Source organism: Eleginops maclovinus, chromosome 16, assembly GCF_036324505.1.
Source record: "Eleginops maclovinus isolate JMC-PN-2008 ecotype Puerto Natales chromosome 16, JC_Emac_rtc_rv5, whole genome shotgun sequence".
NCBI lineage: Eukaryota > Metazoa > Chordata > Actinopteri > Perciformes > Eleginopidae > Eleginops > Eleginops maclovinus.
Window position 1 is genome coordinate 15090875 of NC_086364.1, and position 26431 is coordinate 15117305.

The 26431-nt window shown below is 40.9% G+C and overlaps 1 protein-coding gene across 1 annotated transcript; it reads left to right on the forward strand.

Moving 5' to 3' along the window:
* Window positions 1-404: 404 nt before the first annotated feature.
* Window positions 405-25790, forward strand: LOC134877971 (SUN domain-containing protein 1-like). The gene is given in 24 exon segments (XM_063903697.1): window positions 405-2478; window positions 2882-2979; window positions 11344-11544; window positions 12037-12284; window positions 14133-14411; window positions 14569-14703; window positions 15110-15238; window positions 16318-16401; window positions 17087-17197; window positions 17309-17440; window positions 17711-17804; window positions 18262-18320; window positions 18807-19009; window positions 19145-19420; window positions 19520-19612; window positions 20049-20140; window positions 20250-20394; window positions 20507-20781; window positions 20783-20834; window positions 20955-21039; window positions 23036-23151; window positions 23518-23685; window positions 23768-23860; window positions 23946-25790. Coding segments are annotated over 24 exon segments (3297 nt in total). The 5' UTR covers window positions 405-2466; the 3' UTR covers window positions 24063-25790.
* The last annotated feature ends 641 nt before the right edge of the window (window positions 25791-26431 follow it).

Genomic DNA, 26431 nt, shown 5'->3' on the forward strand with positions numbered 1-26431 from the left:
AAAGTGTACTGTCCGACAATAGAGGGCCGGGAGTGGGAGGATCAGCTCCGCAGCGATCCTTCTGGCTTTGTTACGCCAGGGAAGCCATTTTGGAAATCTGCTTGTTGTGCACTAGCATAACACTCTGAAGCTACTTGCAAACTTTTGCGTTTTTTACCAGACAAATAACATCAAAGATCTGTGTTTCCGCAGTACATTGTAGCCTTAACCTTTGGGTTAGCGTGTGTCGGGATGTGGGCAGAAGTTTGCGCCTCTTCCGTGATAATACTGCGTGGATATTTTCCCTTTGGATTACGCTGTTAAAGAATAAAAACATACATGGACTCTAACCACGCGGGCAAGTTGACATGCTACTATAGTAACATCCTACATGTTAACGTTTCATTCCGTGTCATTTCGTTTTATGCAGGTGTATTATGTCTTTGCTGAGCTCCTTTACCCAACTAACGCAATCTCAGGCCTTATTTTCTTGGCTAATTTTCAAAAATCTGCGATTTAACCTGACATTATATGTTTTATCCTTCATCAATAATGCGTGATTTTACTGAGAATTTGTCAAATAAACTGTATGATAAGATATGAGTGACCCATTGCTGTGAGAGTGACGGCAATGTCTAAATACATGGCGTCTAAATTTAGCACTGGGCAACGTAAGAATGTAACGGCTTATATGTCATTTGGCCGGACCCTATGTCCACTTATTAATACACTGAATGTCTTTTAAACGACACCGGTCTGCAGCACTGCTTTGGCAGAAGCTGCGCTAGTCACAATAGTGTAGTTTGCCTTCGTTGTCGCAGGTGGTTTGCGTAAAGGAGCCAGCAAAACAAACGTGTGAGGATACTGAGCACTGTGTAGCATGTTTAGACTAAAGCAGTGTGATCGTGGGATAAACGCATGCTCTGTAGTTGTTAAACCTGTCTCCTGAATTATGAGCTCAAGGACTACATTCTTAAATATTTCAGTTAGTAATCAGCCATATGCTAAACAGAAATAAAACCCTCTTTATTAAGAACTCCAGCCTTATACTCTCCCTCACTGTCAGGTCTGTAGATGTAACACGGTTAACCGATGTACTATGAGAGGGTGGTTTTTCATTTGCCCACATTCAGTGCTGGCATCACGATTCATTCCACCGGTACAGCCAAAATAAACTAATCCTGGCTGAATTAAAGTAGGCCCCCCATGGCTTCTTGGATATTTTTTACCCTTTATCCGTCTTTTTGATTTGGAGGCTTGGAAGTGGATTTAAACCATGGTTAAGATTATGTGTTGAGATTTTGGTTTCGGATTTTCGGAAATAGCCATCTGTGTTATTTGCTGCTCCGTTGTTGCATTACCAGAAGTTTAAGTAGGAGTTCCTATCTTGCACAGTTATTGTATTTATTTGATATTATGTAGAGCAATATTAGGGTAAAAAAGTAAAAAAAAATTCTAGCTGACAACCTCAAGTATGCTCTAATATCTTGGCCAAGTATATACCCCTGGTAACCCGTTTATTAGGTACACCTAGTCAAAACTAGTGATGTCCAACACAAGAGTCCGCCTTGAGTGGTATTGTATTCTGTTTTAGTTTAAATTATGTGAGAGAGTTAATTATTGAACTCATAGGTTATTTCAGAGACTTTTTTTTTTATCGCATTAAAGTTCTGCCTTGACCAGGACCCTCTTGCAAAAGAGCTTTTTAATCTCAATAAGACTTTTCCTGGTTGAATAGCCTAAAGGTTAAATAATAATAATTTAAAAAAAAAAGAAAATACAGAGAGGTGTTTCGCACATTTAGCCCAGTGGTCCCCAAACATTTTAGAATAAAAAAAACCTTCATTTATGGTCCCTGTCCCATTTCTGTCAGAGACCAGTATCTGCATTTTCTCTCAAGATATCTTTCCACACCTAACTTTTTCACACTTGTGTTTAAAAAAAACAAGTTAACTTAAATACAAGTTTACCCACATTTGTGTATCAGAAGAACTTTGAAAGGCCAGCCTAAAAAATGAACACGAATCAGCACCTCAATATAACAAAAACATCTATATAACTCTTAATGTTAAGGGAGGTAGGATTTATACAGGATGGGTTGTTTCAGACTGTATTAGTCTCTGCTGTACCTCATGAACTAGCAGCTGAGTGTATAATAGTAACGGTATTTGCACAGCTTGTTCACATCATACAAGTTTCCCTATTGGAAGCTCAGCCCTCAGAGCAGTCGTTTCCCGCCCATTGCCTAAAACTGCCCCACCCCTTGCTGTTTCACTTGGTTTCATAATACTGCTCTCTCTGTGCGCGGAGCTTACCCAAGCAGTCTCTGTAGGAGTAGCTGTCCTGGTGAGGAGTCTTTTTATTACAACAGAAGTAAGGATCGTCATTCTGTGTCCTGTCCCTGCCAGCCATTTCCGTCAGTTGGCGACCGGAGGAGAAGAGACAGGTCATTCATTACAGCTCCGTCAACAAGAAGCCACAGCCAACATGCAGGAAGAGGTCGGCCAACTCTAGTCCACTCTCAATACCACAGTTGTGTTGTTGTGTTCCCGAGGAAAAGGAATGTCCAGCAGCTCTCATTAGGGCCGGCTGTGCTTTCTGACATAGAGCGTAGCAGTAACCGGTGGTTGTCTTGTCTTGGAAAGCCGCCCAGTGAATAGCACTAGAAGTGATTTGGGAAGAGGTGGGGAATCTTCCAGTGCTGTATTGTATTCGGCGTATAGATGCAGTTCTGAATTTGTTTAAATTACATTTACACAGTGGAAGAACTTGAGCTCATTAGCAAAAGAGACAGGCTTAACAAGTCAATGCATGCGTTTTCGTGAGTGTGTGTATGGTGGTTACTTTGGGCTTGTCAGCTTTGGCTTAAAGAGTCCTATTCCTTGCATCCTGATTCTTGCAGTTTAAACAAAGAAGAATGAACATGGATTTTTCCCAACTGCACACATATACACCGCCTCAGTGTGCCCCAGAGAACACCGGCTATACCTACTCTCTCAGGTGAGACCTCAGTGCTGCATCATCACAGTCAGCCCTTTGGTATTTCAGTTACTCCCTGCCCGTCATTTGTTAATCTGTGTAGTTCTGAGAATAATGAATCTAAATAGTCCTTGAGACCTTACTGTTCATTTTAAATCAAAGCCGCGAAAGCGTAGTGTAAACCAGATACTCCATAATTCCATTTGCTCTGGTCTTGACTGCTATTAAGCGCTGTCAGCCTTAATGCTACTATAATTACAGTTGTCAGTGTACTCATTTCATATGTCAACGTAACACAATGAAAGGTCTATGCTGCCAAAATATTCCAGAGGTTGTTTTACATTCAATTCTGATGCTAGTTTTGCTTTTAGACAAAACTTAAAAAGCAATGAACCGTTTGTAAATCATTTTTTAGGATACGTCCTGTCAAGCCATGTTTCCAGTTAGTTCCAAAACAAACACAATTACAGGATGAAATGTTCAGATGTATTTTTTCTTTATTACATTTTTTTAAACTCAGTTTGTAAGTCAGTTATTCCATTTTTGGGTTTTTTTTGTAAAAAAAAAAAGTCCTGTGGTTTTGATGACTCAGCCTCATGATTCAGTTGCCATGTGTGTTTATTATGCTGCTAAAACAGAGCGTGCACCCTAGATTTATCTCAACAGACTTTGACTACACTTATAACATTTTTCAGTTTTGGGGAGTTTAAGGCAGCATAGTCAATCCTGAAACAACCACCTCTCAAATGATGCACCTCATCCATGCATTGTTTCTTGAGCTATTGCTCACACCTCATTACGAGGGTGTGGTCGACACTTCACTAGAAAAGTCTGTGCATGTGGAGGAATGCTGTTGTGTCCAACGCTGTCACATGTCGGCAACTTTAAGAACAGAGAGAGTGTGTGTGTCAGGAATTTAAAATATTACCCTTGCCTTCTGCTTAACTCACTTTTCTGACTTTAAAAAATGAGTTATTGAATGACTTTTAGGAATGGAGCCCTCCCATCTCGAAAGGAGGGAAAGTGTCCTGTAAAAAATCCGAGAACAGAGAGCTCTCTTCTCTTTGAAGTTGTGTCTTGCAGAAATGCAGAACAGTTCAGGTTGCTGTCTCTTTAAGCTGTAATTATATTACTGATTTTATTATCTATGTTCAATATGTCAGCAGCTCTGAAATGTTTTGATAAGTTGATGCACACTGGCAATTTGCCTGTTTGGTGTTCATGTTGAAGTGTGAAATGGCTTGTGTGTCGATGTCACAAATGGCAAAACAAAGAGCACACAAACCATTAACATCTTCAGAATTTCAGGATGTCTTTGTTTACACACTGAGCAATGTAAAAAAACCAACTGTATTTTTGAGTGGATTAACCAAAGCAAGATAAATGTACAAAAGCTAGTTTGACAACCCGCTGGAATCAACCAGGTAGACTCAAAGGCTGGAACAAGCTTATCATGTTCCTTTGAATGCTGTCAGCTGAGAAGCTATTAATGAACCTCGGTCACAACCGTGGCCCTGATCCCAGGATTACACTAACAGTTTATGCTTCTTGACTAGCTGGATGAGAGATCTGTGGATTTAATAAGCCTGTGTACAGCAGCTGAGCGGCGAATGATGTAGTCTGTGCTGAGGAACTCACTTGGTGAAATTTTAAATCAGCTAACTTATTATATGGAGATGTCTTTGTCTCAGTCTATAGTAAATAGCAGAATACCTTGACATTTAAATACTGTATTTGCTTGATTGTTTAAAGTTCAGAAATATGAACCCATCAGGGTGTCTGACAGCTGATTGTGTTCAGTGTGCTCTACACCGGCAGATTACATATGTGTCTGCCGGCGGCCTGCAATGGATACAAGAGAGCAGTGAAGAGACAGACAGAGTCAGGTGACAGAAACCGTTGGCCCATCTGTTGTCAAAACTCAAAAGAGCTGCGACAAGTTCCGTGCCATTGAATGGTCCAGGAGAAAAGTAGTGAAAGGAGGCCGGCCAACAGGGTTCTGTTTCCGTAAACATACCAGGGAGAGACATTACAACTTGGACCACCAACATTGTTGTGAATTAATGTCATGCGCACAAGAAGGAAAACACTTTTCGATTTATAATCCAACAAAGAATTTAACTGGGAGGTTGTTGTGCTCTCTTGAATTCCTTACATTTTTACTTAAAAAGTATTCTGTTTACTGCACTGATTTAGTCAGAGAGACTACCAGTATGATGTTGTTTGATTTCTATCTCATATTGAAGTTTCATTTTGCACTAGGGGATTTAAAAGAAACTTGCAAATTACTTGAACCTTTAATTCACGTCTTTACAAAATGCAGATCAAATAAGCACGCTTTTTATTAGTAGGTTATTTTATTAGCATACTCACAGGTTGCACGTTAAATTATTATATTTTTTGTATTATCTATTATCTAAAAATATTAACCCGTCCTTTTAAAAACGGATAACATATCTGACGTAATCTATTTTATTTCAGAATGAAGTTTATTGCCACATACGTTTACACATACAAGAAATTTGATTTGGTGTCTGATCTCTGATGTGCGAACATAAACATTATAAGAAAATAAGTTGTAGAATAATAAAATAAAGTATTTTTAAGAAACTATTTAGCATAAAAAAAGAAAATGCTAAAGAAAACTATGTAATGGAACTAAAATAAAACTAATAAAGGACAAGGATGGAGAGTTGTGCTAGAATAGACACTATTCATTTAATGTATGAGTGACTTCATTATTTCAGATTTGTTTTTGGTCAGCAAATTGGAGCAGTGTGGCATCCATAAAGATCCTTAATATTTAATAATGGTGGAAGTGGGTCAGTGGGGCTGGGGCCTCTCGCTGCAGAGTTTCCACCACATGTGATAGCTGAGCTGTGACGGTAGTAAGCAACAGGAGTGACTGGGTATCTGATGCTGTAAGGAGCTGCAGCAGCAGATAACAAATGTAAACCATTACAAAAAATCTACGGAGACAACGGACCAACTCAACCTCTAATTCTCCCAAGGATCTGTTGAACGCAAACAGAAACTAAACGAAAAGTGGTTGAAAAGGCAGATTAATTACACGTTTTTTTTAGCAGAATTTAGGATAAATCTTAGAGAGCATGAGATGCAGTCAGTGCTTTCATATTATTACGTGCATGGCACACTGCAAGACAAGATTCAGGGCTGCCAGTGTAACAGGCGCTGTGCATGCTGCTCTCACAGTTGTTCTGACATCTGGTCTGAGTGTGTGTCAGTTATTGCTCGACCGGGCAAGTGTCAAGCAAATGACAGCAGCTGGTGTCAGCCTGCCCCATGGTTTTGGTGGTTAAACCCACTACCAGACACTTTGATGCCTCAAACCCAGCTACAGTCAAGGTTGGAGGTATTACGTTTTAGGTTTGTCACACGTGTGTCCTTCAGTTCATGTAAATACTATACCTGGAGTGAACTGTCACTACTCTGATGAACAGATTCAGGTCTCCTTGCTTGCATAAAACACATGTGGAGGTATTTTCTGTTTCACAATCAACCAGGGCAAGAGATAACGTTTAAGTTACAGAGTTTCTGTTGGACTCTCTTCATGTCCAGTCTCTGCTACGGATCGCTCTTTCATGAGCCAGGGAAATGTTGAGAGTGGTCTCCATCGCAACCACAGCAACATGAAACGCCCCGCTGTAGTGCAATAAGTAGAGCGATGGACATCACGGGGGGGAGAGAGTGTAGGACACAAGTGAAGTGTTTTCTGTGGGAGGGAAAGTGAGGGTGGGCTGGAACAATCCTGATCACAGTGCTAAATCCTTCCCACCCAGAGACAGTTGGACGGTAATGTTAAAGCGCTTTGCTTTCCCAGACTCCCAGCTCCTGGCCTCTGGTAAATATAGGCCTCAGCACCACGGGGAAAACTTTCTGTAACGGTTTGATGTGTGCTACAGCAGTGCTCTGATTTAGTATTTTCCCCAGACTTTTCAGTGCAGTATCATTCCAGTAAACACAGCACGGCCCTACAGGGAATAAGGAAGGAGATACACATGGATAGATGCAAACAGTTGACAAATACTATGCTTAGCCAAATTACAACATTCAAAATGGCATGATTTGTTGTTGGCAGGGATCTAACCTTACTTTATTCCCATATCCCTTTTTTTTTGTATGGATTTGATCAGAGAAAATCTGATGCCTGACACAAGGAGGTGTACATTCACAATAATAAACATGTGGTTGTTTAAATATTGTAATCTGTTGCCAGGTAGGACAAGTATCTCTGAGTGGTCCCACCCGCTGCACTCCTCATTAATGGCTTACTTGGTTTTGTGGCAGTTTATCCTACTAAAGACTTTCGTTGGCAATAACCCGCCCCCCTGTCTTGTAGCAAAAGCTGTTTTCTGTTTTGCTTTCTTGTGCGTGAGGGTTCATGCTTTCCTTACCACACGTTTGGTTAAAAAAAAAAAAGAGATTAAGGACACACATGGTTTCTATAATCTCTAAGTTATGCGTGTGTGGTAGCCAATGTTTTTTTTTTGTTCAGGGTCTGTCTGTTCAAGTGTGTTTTTAGTATTTGAGCTCAAGTCAATAGATTTTCATCCAATTGCTGCAGATAATAAGATCTGTTGTTAGCAGAACTAGCAATCTAATTTAGTTTATATGTTGATGGTGTTGTTCACTGTTCACACTATGTTTTTTAGAGTTTTGGTTCGACAAAACATGAAAGATATCACATTGGGTCTTAGACATCTTGCGTACCAAACAGGCCATCGATTAATTCACCTTATACCTAGAAAATAATCTGCAGATTAAAAGTTAGTTACAGCTTTAAAACTATCCAAACAATTATCAGCTAATGCTGCTGAAGAAAACTGAACAGAAATGTGTCGGAATCTCATCGATCTTTTCAAATGCAAACCCCAGCTGGTGAACTACCAGATCTTTTTCCTTCCACGTGAACATCTTGATGTCTTGTTGTGTCCGTCCTCTGTGCTTTGTGAACGGAACACACTTTTTTGCATACACTATGCAAAGCAGGCAGAAGGTGGGTGGGTGGCAAGTCCCTTTCAGTGGCAGCAAAGCAAACATGGTACTGGAGCAGTACACTCACCAGAAGGTACGTTACTAAAGTTACATTCCCTTACCTAGGAGGAACTTGTCTTTTGTAGCTCTCTGGTTGGATCTGAAAGAAAAGATGAAAAGCCGGTTTGGACATTTTGGCTGCTGTCTCGAACCCCAACCTGCCATTGTCTCCAGGGTACGATATCCTGACAGACGCCAAAGTAATGGAGCTTCCACCCCAAGGGCAGATACTTTCGCAATGATGCAAACACATTCACTATGTTGCATTTCCACCTGGATAAATGGCTGGGATCCAATAATCCCTTCCTGAAGGTGCCCGTGCCCTGAAGTATTTTAAATCTTGTGCCCTGAAGTATTTTAAATCTTGTGCCCTGAAGTATTTTAAATCTTGTGTCCGGAAGTATTTTTTTTTTTAAAGTTTTAAAGCCAGACGTACGTCATATTCTTTTACTAAAAATGGGACTTCATACCTTTTGAGTTACTGTTTATTTTCATTATCAATCAACCTTCCTGTGTTTAATCTGATTATTGGACGGTATATAACGTGGTATAAAATGGAAAAAACAAAATCCCATTCAGTTTTCAGACCAATTTGAAAACTCATTTTTTTGTCCGACCAAATAGCTATTGACTGTTGTAGCCTGATCATTTTTTGCATATATTCAACTTTTTGTCAATTTTATTCGTTTTAAGTGCACTTGATTACAGTAGTTATTCATATATTTTAAGATATTATGATATTGTTGTTTCATGCGTTACCCTCAGATTTCCACCAACTGTGAACCCCATCCAGCATACCGATCATAACGTGTGCTTTTAAAATGTACAGTCCTTTCTGATCTGTATAGTTGTGTTTTGTAAGAAAGCCAGCTGTGCCCACTGAGTGTGGGAAGAGAATCAAAGCTTCAGCGTTATGTAAGGAGAGATTCCAGGAAGCTGAATGTCAGGACGGAAGTGTCTTCTCTCTCCGTAGTGTATGTCTGTCTCTTCATCTGTGTCTTTTTCTCACAGAAAGCACAGTGTCTATTTTTATCACCTATGTGGGCCGTGGGTGCCGCCTGGGAGAGAGAACGGCACAGAGATCAATTTGGAAACCCATAACCAATGAAAAGTGTGTGCAAAACTATTGAACATTGTTTACAGCTTCTGATGAGACAGACTGGGTGTTTTTTTTTTTGTTTGAGGAGGGTGTGTGTGCCAACACATAAGAACTGGTTTATTAGGAGTTGTGTTGTTCTTCAAATAAAGATCTATGTGACTCTTTTTGAAAGAATTGTCAGGTAGATCAACATACGGTTGCATTAATGATTGTGCCTAGCTGTAGGCTACACAGACAAACAGACACAAGTCTGTTGTCATTCCCACCTTCACCCTGCCGTGCCCAGCACAGAGCTTCTGTGCCCCCGGCGCTCAGTCAGTAACACTACGAGGGATCCTTATCTGTGATGTTTCAGACATGTTTTCAGGTTTGATATACTATGCTGCATGGGTTTGTTTATAAAACATGGAGACGTGCCAGAGGGAAGTTGTCTGTTGGCTCAGGCTGTAACCTGTTAACACACTTTAATATATTTCTTTACAACTGGAATTAATATTATTTTCTTCAAAGTTTGAAACTCCTCTTTTAAAGCAAACACAAGATTTCAAAGGGGAATTTAAACCAGACAAGCAGAGACAAAGTTGGGATGGAAAATGGATTATTCTGTGGTAAGTTATTCACTTTAGTCCCTGTTTCAAATACTTTGTAAGGTCCATGCTCAGCTACATGGCCTCTTGTTCTATATTGAAAGCCAGGTGCAACCATCCCTCTCAGGCATTTAAGAATATGTACATGGTCTCTATCGTGGGGGAAGGAATACATTTGTAAGATTTGATCTGAAGCGAAATTACCACTCACTGTTGAAACACCACTTGCATTCCTTCTGGTAGAGATTTCATAGGTATGCGAGTGGGGAAGAGTTTCATTTGTTGCTTACCTGTGGCACCTGATTTTCATACACCTGAACAAATTCCCTCTACTATATTTATGGAAGCGGAATCAGAATGCCATTATTCGACCTACAGAGGGGAAATTCACAAAAGTGAAGTAGAAGTGGCGAAAAATATTCCACATAAACAAACATGTGAACAAGGATTTTGCTCCTAAACATGCACATAGAGTCCTTCTCCTTGGCAGATGCTAAACAGTGGATGCTAACTCTGCTAAGTGTCAGACCAACGGTCCCTGGTCATGTGCTTGGGATTGGAGCAGGACGCAGAGCGAGGACGAAAAGCACATAATTGGCTCTGCGTTTGTAATCCTCGGTGTGTGTGAAGCCAGAGGGCGGGCCGATGCTCAGGTTAGTTGGTAGTACTTTGCCTTCATATACTCGGTGCTGTGCAAGGGCTACTAGCAGGAAAGGTCCCTCCTCATGCGTCTGACAGGAAGTTTATCCTCTGTCCTCCAGTAAAGTGTGCTCCCCCTCTTCACCCTCCCTCTGCTGTCTGTTGAATAATTCTGCCTGACCTAGTTGTGCCACATGCTAAGGATTGAACCGAGTCTGCAGTGTGCAGCTTGGTCAGGTCATTTCAGTTTGTTTTACGATACATAATGCGCATTTAATACAAGCATGGTAACTGTGGTAAAAGTAAATCAATTATAAAGATAGATTTTCCTGTCTTATAAAATGTACCTTCTTTGCTATTCTTTTTTTTACATTTTGTGTGATAAGAGGGATTAGATTCATTTTTTAAATATTTTTGTTCCAGTGAATTTTGCAACTCCTTGCCTGTTGCCTGTTAGTCACGTCTGGATGTTGACCTCGACTGCCTTCCTCCAGTGCCAGCCAGGTGGGTGTGGCCCTGTGAGTCACAAGGCATGGCAAAATTTACAACTTTCATGGTGTGTTTCCACTTATGGTTGGCTTTCGGTTGCAGTGAGTAGAGTAGTTTTATTTTTTCTTCAGCCTCCTTGCATTCTTTGGGACGTTTATCCGGTGTATTTTTTCTATTGGACTTTCAGAAAACACACTGATCCTACTCTTTTGTGTCGTTTTCCCCCTCCCTTGTGAGTGAGTCACTTCCTGTTAGGGAACAACGATATTACAGCTCTCTGAAAGGACGGTCTGTTCCTGTCTTTCATTTGTTTTTGTTCCAAAAGAAAGCCTCTGAAGATGGCACACACAAAAAAAGTGCAGGAGATGCATTTAAAGTATTGATTTGAGTTTAGTCACTCAAAGCCTGTTTGTTGTCACCAGATGAATGACCGTGCAGAAGACTTCCCTCTCTGTGATTAACTGTTCCTCACTTTCCCGCTCTTTCTGCTCCACTCTCCCCTCCTGTCTCTTTCAGCTCCAGCTACTCCACAGCGGCGTTAGATTTTGAGAAGGAGCACCAGATCGCCGCCGTATACGAGTCACCCAGGATGTCACGGCGGAGCCTGCGCCTGCAGACTGGTGCCGGTCACTATGGCAACGAGAGCCTGGCTGAATACTCCCATAACCACAGCAACAGCAGCAGCAGCAGCTACACCAGCACCAGGAAAGAGACACGGTGAGACTAGCAATAGATGCTAACACTCCCACTAAACTAATAAAGCTAATAAATACAGTTAAGCAAGGAGCCTGCAGTTCAGCTGTTAAAAAGGGACATGTTTTTTTTGTTTTAAAGTTCTCTTTTTTCCTTTTGTAAAATGTTAATAAGAGTATGTTTAATATTTATGTTTTTATCAGTGACTTGAAGAAGAATATTGTTTTGAAATTGAGTGATAACTATTAAACTTCTTCATGTCTGAGTTCATTTCTATCCTAAAACAAAAGCTGTATTAGCACCAACAGCTGGACTGATGTTGTGCAGTAAAATGAGGTATACACTTAATTCTGACTACTGCCACTAAGCCGTGATGAACTGTTGCATCCAGGTAGCTTTCAGTGCACATTTACACAGCACGAGTACATTTCATTCTGGTGGTCTTAACATAACTGGCATTTTCGTATCCATGCAAGAAATTCCTCGCTCTTCATGTTTCCTTTCTCTGCTCTCTAGGACGCTGCGAGGCAAAAAGCAACAGTCCAGTTCCAGCTCCCGGTCTCTATCCTTAAGCCAAGCTGCCACACCGAGGAAAACCCTCTCTTTCTCAGCCGCTAACACCCCAATTACCAGCAGCAGTGTCATTCATGAAAGCAACACGCTGTCTGATGGATCTCTCCTCACCTCCATCATGGACCAGTCCAACCTGAGACAACGCACCGTCACCACGACCACAACCACCACTTTTGTGGATGGGCACCAGGGTCAGTTCATCTGTTTTATACTTTATCCACACTTATTTTATTCGAGTATTTGTTTATTGAATTCCACCTTTCACAATATTGAAGTTACATTACCTGCCTTAAAATGAGTAATCTGCCTTTTAGTTTAATTATTGAGTTAGTCATTGACTGAAGTTTCTCAGCCTGTATCACAGAGCAAGTTTCATTAATTCAGGTTTGATTTGAGCTACCTAGGTTTGTTAACCTAAATTGAGTGATTTTTGGATATCTGGTCTCAAAAGAAGCGAAAGTATACATGTCCTTAATATTATGTGTGGTGCTCCTTTCACCTCGCAGTAAATCATGTTAATACTTCCTCCATTACTGTATGTATTTACTAGGGGTGCAGATGTTTTAATCTAATTTTCTTCCACCGTTGTTATTCCACTTTTCATTCAATATTTTTTCTCGCAAAATGGTTTGAGTGTCAAAGGCTGTTCAAGTTTGGTATTATAACATCATAGTACGCAGCTCGCCCGGATCACCTGCTAGTGAACCGGTGAGGGGAGCAAAACACATGTTTAGAGTTAGACTTATCACACTTAGCTATTCTATCTACCTCTGAATTTACCTAAACTAGTTATAAATATATTTACTCTTTACTGTCGGATCACTCATTACTGCATGATACGGACCAGCTGTCAGGAGAGGGAGAGAGAGCGCCCCCGTGTTATTATCCAAAGTTACTGTAAACTTTGGAATAATGCAGCTACATAAGTAAATCGCAAATCTCTGGGCGAAACAGTGAAATGGTCCCACACTGCCGACATGTTGTTTGTTTTCTTTAGTAATGTTTTTTTCTATATAAATGAACTACGGGTGCTGGAGATGTTATGACAGAGCGCGGGAAAAAAATAACAAAAGCATCGGTGATAGTGTTGCATGGTGCACCGATACCGAAAAGGTATCGCGATGCAACGATTCCCCCATTTCATTAGTATCGGTACTTTAAGAATGACATTGTTTTAATAAGAGCCGTATTTCCTGTGTGCTCTGCTTCCACTGCCTGCAGCCAGTGCCTGCAGTGCCTCCCCTCTCTCATGCACGCTCTAGCTGTCGTATCATGTGACAAAACGAGAGCATCGCTGCGAGTGCTATTGCCGATGCGCCTCGGCTTGTTGACAAAAAAGACTCAACAAACGAAATTTGGAAATATTGTGGTTACATCTCTGCTGATGGAGAAACGCAGCTCTACATGATCACTGCTGCAGCTCCACCCGGTTGTACGGTGCGCAGAGCAAAAACACTTACTTCAAGTTAAAGACCTAACACACTTAACTATCTTATCTACATCTGGAACTAGCTAAACTAGTTATGCATATGTTTATTCTTCACTGTCGGGTCACTCATTACTGGTTCATTGAGCTGCATGAGACGGATACGACTGGCTGTCAGGAGAGGGAGAGGGGAAAAGAGAGCACTCCATGTATTTCTCCCGTGTTATTATCCAAAGTTAATGTAAACTTTTGAATAATGTAGTTCATCTACTATAAGAAGTTTGTTTGACAATTTTTTTTTTTTCATGTGTGAAATAAAGCACAATAATGACATTTAAGACGGTTTCCCCTTTTTTGAAGAAAAAGTATCGAAATCGCAATTCTTGACTTGGTATCGAAACAAAAATGTTGGTATCGTGACAACACTAATCGGTGAATAGGGCGAACATCGGTGCATCCCTAGTATTTGCTGTTCCCCTGTGTTGTAAATAAAGTCATAGCATACTTGCTTTGTGATGTCTTTTCTACTACATTAAGCATTTAACAGTTTTCCTGTGTTTTTGTAATTCATTATTTGGTCTTGTTCTTTTATGAACACGTTGTTTCCTCTCAGGGAGGAACGACCACAGCTCATCAAGTGGGAACGGTGACGCCAGCGCATCCAAGTCCCACACCCCACTCGCCAACGGCTACATCTGCAAAGACTGCTCGTTTCACTCCGAGAAGGACTCCCCTATCACACGTTCCTCTTCATCATTATCATCATCATCTCAGGCTGCAGAAGCTTCCTCGGGCGCCCTCTTTTACTCTTCCTCCGACGCCCTCTTTTCCTCTTCCTCGTCACCCTTCACAAGCATATACTCCAGAGACAGGAATCGAAGGAACAAGACAGGTGAGGAAATGTCAAATTGGACTAAAATGTCGAAAAATGAAATGCAGACTGCTGTTATTCCTGACATTTTCCCTTCTACGAGTTGAAAGTATTGGAGCTGGAACGTGCCAGTGTGTTGTGGTGATGAGAATATAACGGCGGTGGTGTCTCTCTACAGGTGTCCTGGTGTCTATGTCTGACACGTGTGTGCGCTACAGCAAGCGAGCGCTGGCTCCCATAGTGTCCTTAGTCACCCTGCTCTTCAACAATGTGCTCTGGCTCGGTTCAAGGGCAAAGAGCCCGTCAGGAAAAGGTATACAACAAGAAAAGCCATTTGCTCTTCAATCACTACCCATCATACTCTGTTTCTTTCTGTCATTTGATGTGGTATTTTTTTCCTAAACCATAAGTGAGATCCTGGAGGAAAACTGACAGATGTTAGACTCGTTTCTCTTTTGCAGATAGTTTGAAATCTCCACTTTCTTTCTGAGCAGGGATTTCATCTTCACTCTTAATGTTACTGGCTGAGTCACCGTCTATTCCTATTTCACTTCTCACTTTATCACCGTTCCTTCTCAGAGCTTGTATTTGTTTTTCTTTTAGGATTTCTGTCTTCAAGGGATTTTTTTGAATCCTCCTATCACCCATTTTTATTTGTATTACTTATATAGGCTGTGAGTTCTGATTAACAGTGATTGTACGGGGCGGGTTTGTCACAGGTGTCCTTGCGTCGTTTTCGGAGTCAATGAAACAAGTGGTGTCCTCCAGTTTTTCCCAACTGCGGCTGTTTAAGCAGAACACTCTTCACAGGATGATGGGCCACAGGGCTAATGGCTATGAAGGACAAGGTACCAACTGTAATGATAAAAGGCAGAGGTCAAGGGTCACAGCTCCTGACCTCCTCTGCTGCTCTTCGTTAATACACTTTCTTGTCACCATTTCTCTCCTTTCTCAGCTCTTTTCTTTTTTTAAGCCGTAAAAACATTTATATTGGAATAAATATGTAATTGAACTGCCTTTGAAAGGCTCCTTTTATAATCTGTTTCTTTATTGGTGTGCCCAGACTTCACTTTCACATTGTTGCTTTCTATTTCTGAAAGAGGAAGTTTACTAGAAACAAAATTAAACTTGTACATTCCCCAAACTATTGCCTCAATTAAGAGAAAAAAACCACAAGGTTGTGAGAATGAACACTGAAGCGCAACAATAAAAAGTCACTGATAACTCTGCAGTTCTGGTTACAATTTGTACAAGGTCAGTTTTATCTCTAGTAAACTGCTGATTAAATCTGGTTCTTTCACAGCTGCTGGTGAATTTCCTCAACCCTCAATTATGTTGGGGCTGTCACTATGTATTAGGGCTGAAAAATGTGTGAAAGATATTTATCTGCAGTTTAACAAACCTTGCAATTGCGAGAGACGTTTTTCTCTGTGCACACGAAGAATGTTCCTTAGTAAAATCCGATGTGTGGGTAGCGACATCTCTGCAGCAACACAATATTTAATTTCAATATTATAGTTTGATATCATTTTCCTTTTATAATATGCATTAGTCCATATTGTGATTTCAATTTAGTACCAATACATTTTTCAGCCCTACTGCTTTACCTATTCTCATTTTCTCTTTCTGATGACATTGAGATTTGCTGCCGGCACATCGATGACGTGCATTTACTCCTTTCTTTCTTGTTGTTGTTGTTCTTCTTCTTCCTGTTCTTCTTGTTCTTGTTGCTTCTTGTTCTTGTTCTTGTTCTTCTACTTCTTCTTCTTCTTCTTCTTCTTCTTCTTCTTCTCTTCTTCTTCTTCTTCTTCTTCTTCTTCTTCTTCTTTTCTCCTTCTCCTTCTCCTTCCATTGTTAATTTCAACACAATTATCTCACACTACGTGGTTTTTGTTATGCAAATAAATGTGTTATGTGTATGTTGCAGCTCACTCAAGTTTCTGTGGGAGCATGAATGTGAAGGACCTGGTGAATGACGATGCCTCACATCTTAAACTCAATGGTTCCCTGTGTAAGCAGAAAACACACACACACACACACACACACACACACAAACATGATCTCTTTCTCTCTCTACTTAGAACGTTTTTGTGCGGTAGCTTTGACTGACAGAGTTAATTATATGCGTGACCTATGTTAGGACCACCAGGCAGAGGTTGTGTGAACTGCTTTAACTGGACAGCAGCCTGTTGACCGTTGTGACCTGCAGATACTTTCCCCTTCAATCAAATTAGTCCTACAAACCTTTTTCAAGAGTCCAATGTGACATCAAAACATCACATAAATGATGATACACTTAACAGCCTGCTTGTCGTGCACAAATAGTATAATAAAAGATGTTAAACATATGAGTCCAGAGGTGGAGTTTATTCCTTGATTAAGAACAAATTAAACGAACATGAATAACCTTTAAAGAATAGGGAGGAAATAGACTGCAAAGAAAATTAACTTGGTCATACATCTAGCTATTCATGTGGTCATCACATACAGTATATAGCATATTGCTCATCATGCATGCACATGAACATATTATTAAGTGTATCTTTTATTTATTTTTTGCATTTTAATTTCTGTTCCTTTGGCTAATTGTGAATTGTTTTGTTTTTGCCTGTAAGCCATCTTAATGTCATCCATTCACACGTCCTTTATTTTTGTGTTTTCTGTTTGCCTGCCATCCATCATGTCGGCGTACTCAGGCGATGACTGTAAAGGGAAGCAGCATTCAGAGACACACACCGTCCTTCTCACGCAGTCCTCCAGGCCTCGACGCCTGGTGGGGGCGCTGTGGAGCGTCCTAGCTTATGCAGGTTAACCAGCAATTTACTTGCGTTGATAACAGCCTCGAAAATTACTGTTAGAAGACTGCTTGTAGATGAGTACACGCTGCAATTGATCAACTAAACATCGCCCCTCTCTAGGTCACTGTCTCCTGCAGCCAGGGTACTGTGTGGCGGGAGCCGGCAAAGCGTTGGGATCAGGGGTCGGGACGGTGGTTCGGACAGTGGTGCAGAGGCTGCTCTCTGTCTTCTGGATGCTCCTGGCTGCTCCAGGTCAGTTTTTGTCAGCTTTTCAGAATGATGTGTCTTCTCTGATGGTCTCCTTTAGTAGCTTGGTCAGATTGTGATCTCATTTTCTGTGTGTGTGTGTGTGTGTGTGTGTGTGTGTGTGTGTGTGTGTGTGTGTGTGTGTGTGTGTGTGTGTGTGTGTGTGTGTGTGTGTGTGTGTGTGTGTGTGTGTGTGTGTGTGTGTGTGTGTGTGTGTGTGTGTGTGTGTGTGTGTGTGTGTGTGTGTGTGTGTGTGTGTGTATTCAATCATCCCAGTGACGACAGGCAGAGGACTCTTGTGGTTTCTTGCAACAGGATGGTATCAACTGGTGTCTCTCATGTCTCTTCTCAATGTCTTCTTTCTGACACGGTAAGCCCTTCCCCCCAATATTTTTCTGAACCTTCCGGCGTTGCAATGCACAAAAGGGAAATATTTAACTGCTAAACTGTTGTCAAAATGTTAAAGCAACTGTATTTTGTAATAACAATGTATAAAATAAGAACGTAATATGCATCTCTCCTTCTGATGAACAAAGGTTGCGACTTGAATCTGAAGCCCTGAAAGGCTTACCAGAACTCTCCTTCCATTATTATTACCTAAGAAACATAAACACTGAATGTCTAGCACCACACAGTAAGCATCTTGCAGATGAATACAGGACAGAATTTAGTGGTTAAAGACAGATATGTCCAACCAAAAACTGAGTTCAAGGAGAGGAAATATTGGACTTGCGTACACTCAAATGAATGCTATCTGTGGGCCACAACTGCTTGATGAACCTCAGCATGTACTGTTGATCTGACCATTGTGTGACTGTGTGTTTCAGATGCCTTCCCAAACTCTGGAGGCTCCTGCTATTCCTTTTGCCCCTTTTGCTCCTCCTTGGTGAGTTTGTCAGAAATGCTATTTTTCCTTTATCACATGGGTAACCTATTTACTGAGCACGTACGGAGAAGAATCAGTCTGTCGTGAGGCACAAGATGTCCTCACAAGCACACATCCCCAGAGTATGATGCAATAGAACCAGATTCAGGTCAGCCTTGCTGAGTGATTTACTTCACTCCGTTTTTATCCAGTTACCTGATGAGCTATTCCTTTTAGTTCACATACATTTCCTCTGATTTTCTGGACATTTTTAATATTAATTATGGATTTGCTTTTTTATTTTAAGGAAAGAAAAGAGTCTATGTTTTTGCAAGTTTTAAAGTAAATGTTAACATGGTGTGAGTAATCGTGTGTTATATTGGACTGAATGTAAAACACATATCTGAGGGTTTGAACCAATTTTCACAACATAAGACTAACATTGTTAGAAGTGACCAACCAACATGTGAGTGCTTGAAACCTTTACTCTCTGTCATCTATATGCAGCGTTTTGGTTTTGGGGTCCGTCCACTGCTGCACTACTTGCCTACCTCCCAGCCATAAACCTAACAGAGTGGCGTCCGGCGTCTCCCATCACCCTCCTGTCTAACTTGGTGCCAGCTTCTGCTCCAGCCCCTGCCTCTGTCCCCATCCTTCCACCAGAGGCTCCGATAGAGCAGACCCCAGCCACCCCGGTCTCACAGGCACCAGTAAGATGAAACCACAAGCAGCACACTGTTAGAAGTCACTTAGTAATATCAATGCTATTGTGCTTCTGGGCTGTCTTAAAACCATCACAAATTGTAACCTTTTTTCTGTATCTCTTCAAATCTCCTCTTCCTTAGCCATTCCTCCCCCCTGTGGCAGTCTCTAGTATTGACTTGGAGCGTCTGGAACGTGTGGAGCGCCAATTAGCCCTACTATGGGATCGAGTCCAGCAGACTGACCATAAGCAGGATCAGCGTCACGAGGACATATTGGCTCGCTACAGCTCCCTGAAAGAGCATCTCCACACCGAGACAGACAGGGAGAGCCTGGGACTTTGGGTGTCATCCCTGCTGGAGAACAGACTTGGCGTGTTACGGGGAGAGCTGGAGCAGGAGAGTACACACAGAGCCCAGGTGAGACATTAGGATAAGTCTTGAGTTACAAGAGCATGTTTTGCTCAAAAAGCTCCCTTGTATCTCACTTCTTTCTCTCTTTATTCCTGCTCCATGCAGAGTGAAGAGCAGCAGAACAAGCACCAAGAGGGTCAGGCAACACGGCTGGCTGATTTAGAATTGCTGCTCAACGGGCTGGCTGCCAAGACTGAGGTACGTTTAGCAGAAACACTGCTGTTCTACCGGAAACCTCTTAACAATGTGTCTGCAAGACTACCTATTTATATTACTATCATTAAAACATAACCTAAACTTTTGTATAAAACCTCAAATAAATAGTAAAGGCCTGCAAGAAAAAGATTATAAGCCATAATTGAATCAAATAATCCATATTTCATTAAAGAGTGAGTGGTACAATGAGTAACGGTCAAATGGGTAACAATAACAAAGAATGCACTGCAGGTAGTAATACAAAACTGTCATTAAAGCGTGAGATAACATATGGAACACATAACACCCATAGAGGCAGCGGTGTTAATATGAAGGCAGATCTGGTTTTTTTAAGTCTAAAAACAGAATTGACTGTCGTTGCAGTTTATGTTTTTTTCATCTTCCTTTTGGTTATTCTTACGCTTGATATGTGTTGTAGGAGGTGCAACAGAGGCAGCAGCAGTATGAGCACGAGAAGCAGGAAAAAGAGGAGGAGGTTGTCCCTTCAACAGCAGACCCAGTTCCTGTCAGGTACAGAGGCCAGAAGAAATCTGTTTATTATTACGTGCTATTCACATTTTGTGAGCAAATTCTGCAAGATTATTGCAGCTCACATGCAGATTCTGTGTCTTCTTCTTAGTGTGGGTGTGAAGCAGGAGGAACATGATGCTCTGCTAGTGGAGGTGCAGAGACTTGAGATGGAGCTGGGCAAAATCAGACAGGATCTGCAGGGCTTTGTGGGATGCAAGGGCAAGTGTGAGCAGCTGGAAACACTGCAGGAGACGGTAAACAACACAACTTTTAACTCCTGTTTGGGCTGCCCTCACTGTGCTGCAGTTTCCTAAATATTTAGCTCCTTTGTTTGAATAATAAGATATCTGTGTCTCTTTTTCCCAGATATCAGCCCAGGTATCCTCCCAGGTATCCTCCCAGGTGCGTAAGGAGTTGCAGGCTCTGTTCTTCGGCAGCGGTGGGTCAGGAGGGGAGCAGGGAGAGGTGCCTGAGTCTCTGATCCTCTGGTTGTCTCAGCGCTACGTCAGCACACCCGACCTGCAAGCCTCACTCTCCTCACTGGAGCAGAGTATCCTGAAAAACGTGTCCCTGCAGCTGGAGCTCAGCCGTGCTCAAACCCTGGGTGAGGCCGAGTTCCAAGCCAAGAGTATCGTTCAGACAGGTGAGCGGGACCGTCCAGCACACTGCTGCTGCTGAGGGACTGACAAAAGAGGTAATGCACATACACTGTAAACATCATTATCACCGGGGAAGCTCTTAAAAAAAGACAATTGACCATGTGTTTGAGGCTCTTCTTTCGTTTGTAACGCTTATGTTGTGGTCTGTTCTCCAGCAAGTGAAGCTGATTGTTCAAAACGCTTTGAGGCTCTACTCCCAGGACCGAACAGGCCAGGTGGACTATGCCCTGGAATCTGGAGGTAAGAAGCACATCAATATCAGCCTGTCTATCAAAGTCAAGTTAGGCTGCATCCACAACAAATCTGGTAGTGCGGCAACTAGTCACAACAACCTTAACACCCCATGTAGCTCAAGTATTTCCACCAGACACCAGTTTTTACGACCTTGACATTTCCAACCACAATTGAACGCAAATGCATATGTTTCCCAGCAACTACAAGAGAAGACGTTGGCTAGTTACACTTCAGTTCAAGTTTCGTAGAGTGAAGTTGCGTTTCTCTAAACTTTGAGTCTGTTTAACCTTTCCAATTCAGTCTGTGACTTCTCCTGAAGCACATTTGCACTACCTTCCTTTAAATGGGAGGATGTGTTTTTGTTTGATGTGAATGCAGCTTTAGTAATGGGTAGAAGGGATCAGCAAGCGAGCTGCTCCTCACTAAGCATGGTGCGCTAATGCATGTCTCTTACATAATGAGGGTGCATGCATTAGTCAGGCTGGAGGACAACAGAGTATCAACAGCAAACGCTCAGGCTCTATTGCCAGGAGTGTTACCGAACTGTCAGTTGACCCGCTACTGAGTCTAGTTCAGATACTCTCCATATAATCACAGCCGCCCTGGTTTGTTTTTGTTGCATTTCCGCTCTGTCTCTATGATAGTGCAACTTGGGCTTTGGATTCCAAACCACTCAAGGTTAACAGATTTAGGTAAGCTGGTCCCTTCAGCTTCAAACCAGAAATAATTGCCATAAGCGATATTGTTGTCGTTTTGAGACCATATTTTGCCAGTGACATATTGATAATATAACAGCTTGCTGATATGGTACACACTTTGAAAGGTCAATGAGCATTCCTTAAAGCAGGGGTGTCCAGGGGTGTCCAAACTACTATTTTGAATCGGCCCCCAGCAAATTCTAGAACTATATGGCCCACAAATTAATCTTTTGCTTGTCTTATATTGTACTTCTCAAATATCTATGTTAATATATATTACACAGTATTCAGTTGTTACGGAGCCCAATTTTCCAATAATTTCAGTCATTTAGAATTTAAAACATTTTCTAACAAATCTGAGTTGATAAAAAAACAAAACAATAACTTATTTCTATAACAAGCTTGAAATTGAACCTTCATATTAACTCTGATTACCAGCAATCTGAGGCTTCTGCTTTAAGGAATGAGCTGCCAACAAAATAAATGAAACCCTAAAGACCGACGGGATGTAGGCTGTTTTTTCCTTAAAGCATTTTCAAGTACTGCGCATTACTCACCTACATTTGATTTGTTTTGCTAACTTATAACTTAACTTGTGAGGCAATATTCACCTCTATAAGTGGCCCAGCTCTCCGTATATTTTTCTGTATGTGGCCCTCGGTGAAAAAAGGTTGGACACCCCTGCCTTAAAGCTAATAATAGTAAGGTTTTTTTTATTTTTGCAGACGACGTATAACAAGTATCAGTCTATGTTTTCTAAATTGCAGTCTTGTTTTACATCGTGTATGAGGGTTTTCAGTCTGTGGCTATTTTTTCCTTGTCTCATGGTTTTACATTAGTTTCATTGGTTTTGTCTAATTGTATTTATGTTGCTTTTTAATATATTTATTGATGTACAGCCCTTTGGTCAACTCTGTTGTTTTTTAAATGTGCTATATAAATAAAGTTGGATTGGATTTGTTAAATTTTTATCTCAATTAAAGAAAGTTAAATGATGGGAGCTCTTTATTTCAGACAGGGCGGCGTGATGTTTGGGCGTATGCTTTCCCGTTAAGCTAGCAACAGCTAGTTTGGCGCTTGAGTCTCTCTCCTTATGATAAGTTAAAGCCAGGGTTTGAAGCACACAATAAACCGTGCATTCATGTAAGGACATGTTGACCGATGGCTTTAAGGGCAAAGATGCTGTGGCAGTTGGATCCATCCGTGTGAATTATGATGGACTATCAACTTCCACTATTTATAACTACACAATAGTGCTTTTATAGTTGTACTTAAATTGAAATGTACCACTGTCCGTCTTTCAGGTGGCAGCATCCTCAGCACTCGCTGCTCTGAGACATATGAGACAAAGACGGCTCTCATGAGTCTGTTCGGCCTGCCACTCTGGTACTTCTCCCAGTCTCCACGGGTCGTGATCCAGGTGAGTGTCACCAGGATATATCAGTGAGAGTAATGTTTATTTGACTAATTAATTAAATGTGAACTTTGAAACAGCATTTTATGCTATAATTCCTCCTTCCTGCTTTTAACAAGGAAAGACAACGAGTTTTGTTTTGACTTCCTATCTCAGAAAACATACAGTAAGATCACATAAAGTAGGGGTATTCTAATGGCCAGTAACAGAAAGAATAATTTCAGCAAAACCTTTTTACAAGTTCCTATAACCTAAGTCTGTTATGATGTGTTAGGAAATAAAACTGGTTAGGAGAAAAACTCATTCACTATTCCTGGCTGCTGTTATGATGAAACCTATTTTAGCATTTCTACTCTCACTTCCTCTCCTCAGCCTGATGTGTACCCCGGCAACTGCTGGGCATTCAAAGGTTCTCAGGGTTATCTGGTTATCCGACTGTCCCTCAGGATCCTGCCCACATCCTTCTGTGTGGAGCACATCCCCAAGGCCCTGTCTCCTACCGGAAACATCACCAGCGCGCCACGCAACTTCACTGTTTTTGTAAGAAACTAACTTAACATAAAGCCTTATAGCTAGACACGCTGATAAATGCCTGTTTTGACAGATGTTTATTTGTCTACAGGGTCTTGATGATGAGTACCAGGAAGAAGGGAAGCTGCTGGGGAACTACGTATATGAGGAAGATGGAGAGTCACTGCAAACCTTTCCTGTTATGGTAACTTAAGACACACCTCCTAATATTAATCAAAATGAAATCATTGTCTGCCAGCATGTTCTGAATATCCGCCCCTCTCTTTCAGGAGAAGAATGACAGGGCCTTTCAGATCATAGAGGTGCGTGTGCTGTCTAACTGGGGTCACCCAGAATACACCTGCATGTACCGCTTCAGAGTACACGGAGAACCTCGGCCTCAGTGAAACAACCACTGCCATCCACACTCATAGATGACATATCACAATATCTGTACATAGCTCTCGCCAACTTCGTTTACAAAGCGGAAGGGTTCGGCAGAACTCTGCGGACGTTTTTGTATGAAAGACAATGAAGTTGTGGGTTGTAAGGAATGTTTCCTGGCTGAACCATGAACATGTGTTTTACAGTCCTTAAGAATCACAGGATAGTCTGTATGGGGACAGAAGAAGAAGAGAACCTCAGAAGAAGCTAATACTCCCATTCATCTTTTCGTAAAAATGCCTCTTGCACTGAATCGGCCCGTTAGGGGCAACAGGCTCCACGGAGCGGACAAATCCATCCCTCTCTTGGCACCTTCCACTCCTACAGGGAGCTGGACGCTTAAAATGAGGTTTATGGAACTATAGACACATTTCCATCATTTCCTCATCGGCTCAGTCTGATTTGGTTTCTGTGCTTAATCATCTATATTTAAGTTTGATTTCCTGTGAGTCTACTATTTTCAGGATCAAAGCCACTTTTGCCTGTGATACTGTACAGGCATGTCACTCCCTTTGTTGCTGTCAAGTCTCTGCAATGACTTTACCTGAGCTGTTTGGGCAGCCTGCAGAACTGCACACCACTCACAGTGGGTGATTACTGGATATATAAGGTTCACTACATTCAAGGCTTGCCATCATGCATCCACAAAGCCATAACTTTTTGTCTTCGGGAACTGAACATGTTGCCTATGGATAGGCTCTGAATGTCTCCTGAAGTGATCGCTTGATGCAAATCCTCCTTTAACTTCACATCAACAGAAGCAATCAACACTATATAACCACTGACCTGAGCTTTGAGTTGTTTTAGGAGGTTCCTCACTATGTAATTTAGACAAGATATGTGTATGGACTCCAGGATTCACTTTTGCATGTGACTCTACCCAAACCATACTCCTTACTTTAACATGCATACTGGATTTACAGGAGAGGTGTGAAGGTTTTGGGCCTGTGCCTGGATCTCAAAATGCTAATGACAGATTTCAAAACCTAAATAATGACTGTAATTTAGCTTTCAACATCTCACTGTCTAACTCTAAATAATTTAACTTCTCCTGTAGACATGAGTGTGATTTTTCTTTTCTGTTTTCTCTGAAGAGGCGACTGTGTCTCCCTCTAGCTCAGTTATAAACGTCCTCCTCACATGGGCTCCTCTATTCTGAAACCCTGAAGGAATGTATTCTGTATATTTTATTGTTGATAGTTGGTCCTTTATAATATCTGCTTTTATCAGTGTTGCTTTATAAAAAATCATCCTTTCATAATTATAATTATTATTGTATTACTACCATTATTTCTACTGTTATTCATCGTGTTTTCCTTTTTTGTTTTGATGTCAAAGGATGCACTGGAATGACTTGTCATTGAAATGTTTGTGTGGCACAGGTCTTCACAATTTGTTTTTTTCAAATTGAGGGTGTATGTATTCATTAATTTTGGTTCCAAATATGGGGAAGTCTAAAATGTTATGTATAAAAAATGTTATGTTCACAATATTATTTATTAACAAGTCAATTAGTGACAGCAAGATATGAGTTACTTCAATGTATATTTTTGTCAAAAGCTGTTCAGTGCATTTTGGAAGCATCTTGGGACTTTTTTTTTTTTTTAAAGATAAATGGCTATTTTTGTTCAGTCATGAGATGACTTAACTGCTTTGGAATGTATTCCAATAAAGATTTTAATTTTGAACAACTTCTCTGTGTAATATAATAATGACTATGCTCTTTCAGCAAAGGATATATCTTGCGTTTCAATCATCGTAAATTACGTGTTTTGCATTGCAATATTCATATTGTTTTAGTTCATTATTTGTTTAAAACACGAGGATCTGATATAATGTAGGACTTAACTTCTTTTAATAGAGCAACATTTGCCCATCAGTAATGTAATTTGGCGAAACTCAAAGAAACAACTAAATAGAAAATGACAAAGTGATATGAAACAAATATCCCTTAAAATTACAATTACAGTTTTATTTCTGTCAAATTATATGTAACATACATATGATTAGTTTGGTGTTTGAGTTTTGCTGTGATGCCAAAGATCTGTTCATTTAAAATGTTAAAAGGCTTTAATTAAAAACACCTGGCATCTTGGTTATTTGAAATGAATGTGTAATCTATTCATTCCAGCTGTTTCTTACAGACACAAGGGTTAATAACAATAAATGTATGGTTAAGCATTTACATTCACAGACTTTACTGAAAACTCAAAACGCTGACTTTAGGGAACTAACTAGTGAAGGCTACAGGTCATTTAAAAACTATTATTGATAGACGTTTATATTATAGCAATTGTAAAAATAAAATGTTGATAAAGCCTTTTGTCCATCC